Below are 8666 nucleotides of genomic sequence, written 5' to 3'. Positions count from 1 at the left end.
GTGTTGTTGAAGCAGCCAATAGAGCAGCTGCAGCTTCAGCCTAAAAAAGTAACGGGTTTTGTAGTTAAGTTATTGTAGCACATTATTAAGCTTATAAATATGAACTTTAATTAATATCTATTAATTAAATATTTATGTTTACACTATATAATTATAAATAACTACTAAACTAAATTGGAAAATCTCTCCAATCTCTCAATCTCTCTCTAACTTAGTTAATTAATTGATATCTATTAAATAATTTTTTTAATAGATATCTATGAATGTAAGAGGGGGATTCGCTCAAATATTAAAAAAAATTTTATTTAATTAATAATATTTAATATTTAAGTAAATATTTTAAATTATATAATTTATTAAAGTCTAAATTGGAGTATCCTCTTAACTGAAATATTTTGCTAATTGAAAATCTATTACTAGAGCAAAATAAAATTGTTATATAAATATTTTATATATTAAAAAATATTAAATACTTATTTTTTACTCTATATACAATATATAGCTAATATATATATTTTCAACTAATATATATTTCACAGGAATGTAGTAGCTCTTTTAATTAATAAAATATTAATTATTATATAAATTATTTTTTTTCTATTTATGTGGCTAATATATATTAAACTAATATATACTTATCAGAAATATATAAGTTCATTAAATGAGGAATAATTATATTAATTTATATTATTTAAAAATAATTAATTTTAAATTAAAATATTAATGGAATTATTTATGAGTTAATATAAATGTTTGAATTATAAATATTTAAATTTACAACAAATATCTTTAAGTTAAACATGAAATAAAACCTACTTTTTTTAGCAATTATTATTTTTTATAATTAATTTTAGCTATCATTTCTAATAATAATTAATACTTTTTTTCTAATAATAATAAATAAAAATCTCATTTCTAATAATAATAAATAATAATCTCATTTCTAATAATAATAATTGATCATTTATATTCGAATAATAATACTATACATAATAAACTCACTTGTTTACGTCTGGCTTCTTCGACTTCATCTTGTAAACGTTTAGTTTCTTCATCCTTAGCATTAACTTCATCTTGAATGCGTTGAACTTCCATTTGTTTGGCATGAATTTCTTCCTCCAATTTCGCCTTCTCAACGGCTTCCATATTCTTGGCTTCTTCAAGACGTTGCAACATGGATTGTAATTCTTTTTGACGTAACTCCAATTCATCCTTGGCGGCTTGCAATTGTCTAAGTTGTTCTTCTAGACGGCGTATCATTTCTTGTGCCTCCAAGAGATCCTTTTGAGAACGTTCCATTTCTTCAGCCATTTGCTTAAGGCGATCTTCGTACTCTTGCTGCTTCTTCTCAGCACGTTCACGTGCTGCCAAAGCAAGTTGCAACTTTTCACTGCGTACCAAAAAGAAAACTCAAAATTATTTTCACATTTTCTACTTATTTTTCTTTACAACTTACCGTTCTTGTTGTTTGGCATTTTTTTCCTCTCGAGCCTGTGCTTTCATTTGCTGCACGTCAATTGTATCCGGTTTGCGACGGCGCATGTATAATTCATGATTACCCATACACAAAGCCAAAATACGTTTGTTAATTCTGACGCGACTAGCGAAGAATATAAAATCTGGTGCTTTTTTATCAATCGGTTTAATTATAAACTTCTTATCAGAAAATGATATGTTACGAATTTCTGACCATGGAAAACCAATTTTAGGTGTGAGCTTATCATCTTGCTCGTAAATGTTTAAGCCTAACGCATCAACACCCAACCACAATTCCGTACCTTTCTTGTTACGAATTTCAAAATAATTGACACCGTACATTTCTAAATCTTGTGCTATCTTTAGATACTCCATCATGGCATCTTCACGTAACATGCCACGGTGTTCCTGCCACCAGGTCATAATTGACTGTTCCCATTCATCCTTGGACATCTTGTGCTGATCAATTACACGTTGTGGCAACAAACGATCGTTCGTCAAGAAGCCGGCGGTATGCGTGCCCTTGTTGTGATCACCATGGCGTGCCTGTACAGCGTACGAAGCTAACAGCACAGATGTTTCTGGTGGGCAATAGATTTCATCGGATAATATGGCATTTTTTACTTGTAAATAGAACAAGCGAAGTGTAATATCCTGTATGATCTCTTCGGCTACATCTTCAGGATAGAATTTAGCGCGGAATCTGAATTGAAGAGGATTCTCTTTTTTAACATCTTGGTTTACTACCTATAGTGAAAAAATTATCATATTTATTTATTAGTACAGTGATAAATTTTCTTTATATATTTATTATATTAATATATAAAAATTGTATTTCATTTAAAAAAAAGTTACCCAAGTAGAAAATGGCATCGAACCAGTCTGCGTTTTGTATGGTTTGCATTTTGGAATAGATACGAATATTGAGTTAATTTGTATTAAAATTTTGAGATTTTCTTGAATTCTTGTTAACAAACTACAAAGGAGAAATTCAATAAAAATAATAATTCAAAATTGCTATAATAAAATTAGAACAAAACTAAAAAAAAAAATAAATGATGACTACATTTCAATTCCTAGTTTAAATCTATCTACATTTATTGGATTTAGGGGTCACGTCAACACATTTGAATGAAACGGATGCGTGGCTCACCATATCATCTGCATCATCGTCTTCGTTGCTATCGTCGTTGTGATGTTGTCCATCCGCTGTTTTTTTGTCGACATATTTTTTAACACGTTTCAGATATTTTATGGTCTTTATTGCCGGTGATTCAGGCTGATGTTTCGTTCGAGTATTTTTAGTTGTGCAAAAATATATATAAAGCATTCAGGTTTTATAGTTAAATTTATGCATGTACAAGTAGATGAAATTATGTATAAGTGAATACTTGTGTGACTGATGTGCCAAATTGTAAAAATTGTGTTGGCGAACATATAACCTGCTTTCATTTCAATTTTGGTTAAGTATTTCTTAGTCGGCACGAATGATTGGACAGAAAGAGCAAGAAATGTGCAAAGGATACAGGAGTTTATGGGGTAACCCTCATTTTATATAGGTTAAGAGTAAAGAAAATGATTAAAACTAGTTTTATGGCATTAGATAAAATTTGTATGAATTATTTATTAACTGTTAAAACTATTTCGAATAAATGGTATAAAATAAGCTTTGCATATAAAGTTATCTGTAGCAATGTGTGAAGACGACGCTCATGTGCCATTTGAACAGAAGAAAACGCTTTACCGTTACAAACCAAAAAACGATCTGTATGTGAAAGAGAAGAAAACAAACTACAACTCATTCGGCGTAAAACTTTTTTAAGTTTCTTGGAAAAAGAGCAAAAGTAGAATACAACAACTGGACTTATTAGGTATCTTTATTTTCTTTATTGAGACAAAGATGCAAAATTTCATAAAAATAATATTGCGTAAAATACAGTGTTAGGGGGGCTTTCTCAACAAGTAGTTATTATTATTAATATTATTGTTGTTGTAACCTGCTTGAAGAGTCCCTTTGGAACGTGTCGACAACGCCACTTGGTCGTCGTTGGCGATGACCCGACAGTTCTTGAAACCTTTTTAATGGGTAATAGGTCATTCTATGGATAAGATCTTTATGGATCCAAACTGATGTAATCGGAAGCACTAGACAAAACATAGCCTAGAGACATGTGTGTTTATTTTACCTTAAATGTAACTATCGTAATCATAGAATAAAAATCATAACTAATAGACAGGCAGCTATAAATAAAAACTCTCAATTCTTATAAGATAACATTAATAAACTTGATGGAGTAGTTTTGAATGACTAATATTCTTAACTACAATATGCAGATATAAATCTAATGAGTTCCAGACCATGCTGGATCTTTCAGCTATAAAAATTGTAAATAATTTGCTAAAAAAGTGATAAGCCCTACTGCTTTTAAGCCCGGAACAAGTCTGTGAATTGGGAAAACGTAATTTCTTTTCATACATTAGGAAGGAAGAAAAAAAATGGAGATTACTATACTTAAGTTGCCCAGCTCATGCACGGCGCCGACTTAACAATTGGCGAATCCCCTTTCTTGAGGACCTGGACCAGTTACAGGAACTGACACATTTTATACTTCGCCAAAGGTTCTAGGTGGTTTTAAACCAACCCTGAGTTTTTCCCATATATACGGTAACACAATGGGCCATTAGGCCTAAGTGGATCCACAAGGGATCGCCGGTATAACGTAACCTATACTTAAGTTATTTTTACAATATCCAGATATAAATCTAATGGCTTCCGAACCATGCGGGAATTTCCAGCAATAAAAGTTACAAATAATTTGACAGAAAAGTGATAGCCCAACTGCTTTCAGGCCCAGAATATCTGTGTCTTGGGAAGAGTTAATTTTTTTTCATACATTTAGAAGCAAGAAGAAAAATAAAGAAAGCTATACTAGGATAATTTCGATCACAATAAAAATAGTTTATAGAGGAATGATTTAAGTATTGTATGCAACGAAATAAAAACAAATTAGAAAACATAGCAGAACATTTGTTAGGGCACTGTGATGTAACAATAAATCACTTTACAAAACTGGAAGCATACTGCATAGAAATTACAGGTTTTATTAGAAAGAGAATAAGACCGCAAAGCACATGCTGCAGGATTGTCTGACCCTTTTACTTAAACAAGAGAAGTACCGTAGTAACCGTAGGATGAAAAAATAAGACTCAATTAAGTTGGTTCAATATTCTAATTAAATGAAGAAATAGGACTTGTAAAAATAATGTGAATCCATGAATAGGGAATAATAGACCTAAACTGAATTCCTAAACTGAATTGGAAAAACTTATATTCTTTGACGATATTAACTGTTTTGTTAAGAAAATTTTCGTTAAGTGTGATTTAAGTAGCTGTAACATATAGTTGTATCTTCAGTTATAAAATTACTATACTATTTCAATCCAAACTATACTCAATCCAAACGTAAATATAGATATCTCTCCATTTATCAGAATCTTATATTTATTAATCCCGAATCTAAAAGAATATATTGATATGTTTAACAGTATTATTAGGCCAATAATCAGATTTCATTGGAAACAAAAAAAAAGTATATTAAGACGAAGAAAAATATAAAAGGGCACGTTAAAGATGACCTCAGAAAGGTTAGTGGCCATAACTGCAGCGAAGGAGTACTTATTCAAGACGCATTATGTAAAATTACTAGCGGAACTAAAAACTATCTAAAACTTTCGACTTTTGAGAGACTTAAAGTTAACTTAAAATTTTTATTAAGCTTTAGTTTCTGTAGCAACGTTCTACGTTTACGTTGCAGAAAAAAAATATATAAATTAATAAAGGAATCAGATATCAGAAATGCGAAAGTATAAAGGGGAAGTCTAACCTTTCTACTTTGATAGCGTAAGGGCACAGAACAGTGTTTGTTTTAACACAATTGAACAAATCGTCAATGCAATGACCTGTAATTTAGTTACACGTTTGAAATTGATAGATTAATTTGTGACAAGCAACTGTGTTTAGCACGTTGCTAAGCCCTATTATCAGTTAAGTGACAAAAAATTTTATTGCATTGAAAAGCCGTTATTATATCTTAAATTTTGTTGAGATTCATATGGAAACTTGTAAAAATTCTAAAGGTGTGGAGAACTATAAGTTACCGTCAATAATCAACCTTATTCTTGTTAATATCATTTACTTTTTTCTAAGGTATATTGTTTTAATTCCTTGCAATGATTTGAAATGTACTGCCATAAATTAAACTTGACTTGCCATATAATTTGACATAAAAATTGTGATTATACCAAGTATCGTTCCCATAAGGTACTCAAGAATGTTCCTGGCCTGAATTACAACAAGTACAGAGACGGAATCAGTATACCTACTTCTAATTTTGGAGTAATAAGCATTTCGTTTAGAAAAGAAATTACAATTGTGAATTTTAAACTTGAATTTATTAATAAAAATTAGTATTTTTTTTTAAATAAAAGTCTCCTCATAACTACATTTGTATAGTATCTTGTACTTCATATTCTTATCACTCGATAGAAATTTTGTCAGACAATACGTAAACAATAAATTATCATTAACAAAATCAAGTGATATAATTAATTTTAAATGAATTTTCGAAAAAAAAAATATTTCAAATAAATTAATTTCTATAAATTCATATAAGATAAAATAAGTCACGCGACTTTACTTACCTTTTTATACAATTTGATCCATGTCGAATCGCCTCTTGAATCGGTGTATTGCAAACCAAAGAACCAAACCTCACGTAAACCAATTGTTTTGACAACTTGATCGAAGAGTTGCTTACCGGTGGTGGCTTGCTGTATGGCAAACTCCAGCTCGGCATCCATTGTGGTGACGCGTACATTTAACTAGAAGCAAAAATAAAAGTTATTATTATTAATAAAATAAAATTTATTAAATTTCTATAAATAATTATGTTAAATTATTTGATACCATACTAACAACAATTACGCATAACTGAAATAGTTCCAGTTCAATTGTGGAATAGGAAATTATGTATCAAATGTTACTGCCAATATAAGATGTATGATAAATATTTCCATTTTAATAATATTTATGTTAAATATAGTATACGAAATCGCCATGGTGCAAAGCTATGTAGTGGGCTGCTAGGGTCGGCATGAAATTATACGTTATGCATGACTGCCGTGGTTAGCGTTGGGACAGACAACAAACATTAGAAAGTGGGACATAGTCACGCTCACCTGCACGTGTGTGATGTCACAAACGCTGTCAGAGACGTTTAGCGACGCATTTGCATGTGGATATGGAAAACAATTTTCCGACAAGTGAAATGACCACCGACCACCGTAGAAAAACAAATAAGTGTACAGAGAATATAATAAAAAAAAATACTAACAGACATTAGGTAGGAATATTGAGCATCGTCCATGTGCAATTTGTCAACACTCTCTCTGTTAGTATACAATTTCTTTCAATTTTAATCTTTTTTGTTGGTATTTTAATTTTATTTGCATAACAGTGAATGACTGACTGCATCCAAATATGAACGCACTGGAACTGGCGACTAAAACTGAATGGCACTGCATGCATGCATTTAGAAGTGGCGCATTTGCGACATGTGACTTAAAATTACTGAAATGTGTGTCACTGGTCTTCTTTATATTGACGCGAATGTTATGTATGGTGGCACACAACGGTATACAAATGATTGATTTTTGATATACCATTCTTTTTTTCAGATTTACAAGTTAATTTCGTAAAACGTAGTGCACGTTTTTTGTATTCTACTCGTATAACAATTGCGATTAAAATAAAATAAATAATTTCGATAGACGAAAAAAAAAATTAAAAATACTAACAAAGACAATTAACTAGAATTTTAATTTAATCTATATATATATAGTTATTATGAAAATATGGTGGTCTAACCACATATCCAATACAGAACTTTTGCTCCAAACAAATCAGAAAGTTCCTGTGAACGAAATAAAAATGCGGAAATGGAATTGAATAGGGATACTATTCGACGACCAAGTAAATACATTCCACGACAAGCTTAAACGTGGAACCCACAAGGTAGAAGACGCCCTGGTGCACCGGCTTTAACTTGGAGAAAGACTATTGAAAGAGAAATGACAGTAGCGCATTATACATAGAACGATATATGCAGAGAAGCACCTAACAGAGTGCGGTTTAAGAGAAGCGTTGGAGCCCTACGCCCCATTAGAGGAAACAGACACTAAACACACTAAGTACAAAGATTAAGAAAATATATATTCAGATTTTACATTATATATTTGGACTTTTTAAATAAGTTTTCTATTTCTCCTTATCTAAGCATTGATAAACAAAATTAAACAGATGAACAACCCTTTTGCCAGTTCTCAAGATCGACTTGGTAAAAACTGAACAGGAAACGTACCACACAGCTGTTTCAATTTTGGCTTAACCTGTTCAGTACTACTGTATCGATGCTGATTGGTCACTGCATACAAGGAAGACATGCTATGAGACTACGTCTACCCTATAATGACTTTCATCGTGGTTATGGCTCTGCAGATAAGAAGGAAACTATATCCCACCTAATGTGTCAGTGTTCATCATTGATTAGGATGTATATACATCAGGCACCTTTTTTTATGCACCTGACAGAGTTGTCATTGTGCAAAATTGGGAATTTAAACAGGTTTATAGGCTTGTCAAATTAGTTCAATTTCACTTGCATGGTTGAGTCGTGTTTTATGGTGTTGCTCGAACGCTCAGCGTATGCGTATGAACAACGCTAATCTGTGGGAACACAACTGGTCATAATTTGAACTCAAATGGGCTTAATCTCTAACCTAATCTAACCTAACCTAATCTCTGTTATTAAAATAACATAATTTTGATAAATAAAAACCTTGAAAATATTTGTTCATAAGAATTAGAATTGTTCATTAGAATTAGTATCTGTTCCTAAGTAAATGGAAATTAAAATTTCAAACTAGAAGAAATTAGAATTAATAAAGAGCGGAAGGCACCCATTATTTTGAAAATAAAATGATTTAATATAGAAAATATAGTGGCGCAAATGGTACCAAGAACGATTGTTACTATATCTCTGATACACTTGTACTGCCATTCATCCACTCACGTTGAAGATTCACTGTTTACAATAAAAACGAAAAAGCAGGTTTTGCTGACATGGATAAGA

General features: G+C 31.1%; 1 protein-coding gene across 1 annotated transcript in view; it reads right to left on the bottom strand.

Moving 5' to 3' along the window:
* Position 1: 1 nt before the first annotated feature.
* Positions 2-8666, bottom strand: part of LOC119666644 (moesin/ezrin/radixin homolog 1-like) — a gene marked incomplete at its 3' end in the record, with an annotated part of 9049 nt that continues 384 nt past the window's right edge. The window contains exons 2-7 of the mRNA XM_038075924.1: positions 6178-6357; positions 2630-2755; positions 2332-2358; positions 1457-2223; positions 1003-1390; positions 2-40 (exon numbers count right to left, since the gene is read on the bottom strand). Of these exons, the coding sequence (XP_037931852.1) occupies positions 2-40; positions 1003-1390; positions 1457-2223; positions 2332-2358; positions 2630-2755; positions 6178-6357 (1527 nt within the window). The remainder of the gene's footprint in view (positions 41-1002; positions 1391-1456; positions 2224-2331; positions 2359-2629; positions 2756-6177; positions 6358-8666) is intronic.

The sequence above is a fragment of the Teleopsis dalmanni genome, chromosome 1, assembly GCF_002237135.1.
Source record: "Teleopsis dalmanni isolate 2A chromosome 1, ASM223713v2, whole genome shotgun sequence".
NCBI classification, from domain to species: Eukaryota; Metazoa; Arthropoda; class Insecta; order Diptera; family Diopsidae; genus Teleopsis; species Teleopsis dalmanni.
The sequence above is the reverse complement of the archived record's forward strand: the minus strand, read 5'-3'. Positions and strand labels throughout refer to the sequence as shown.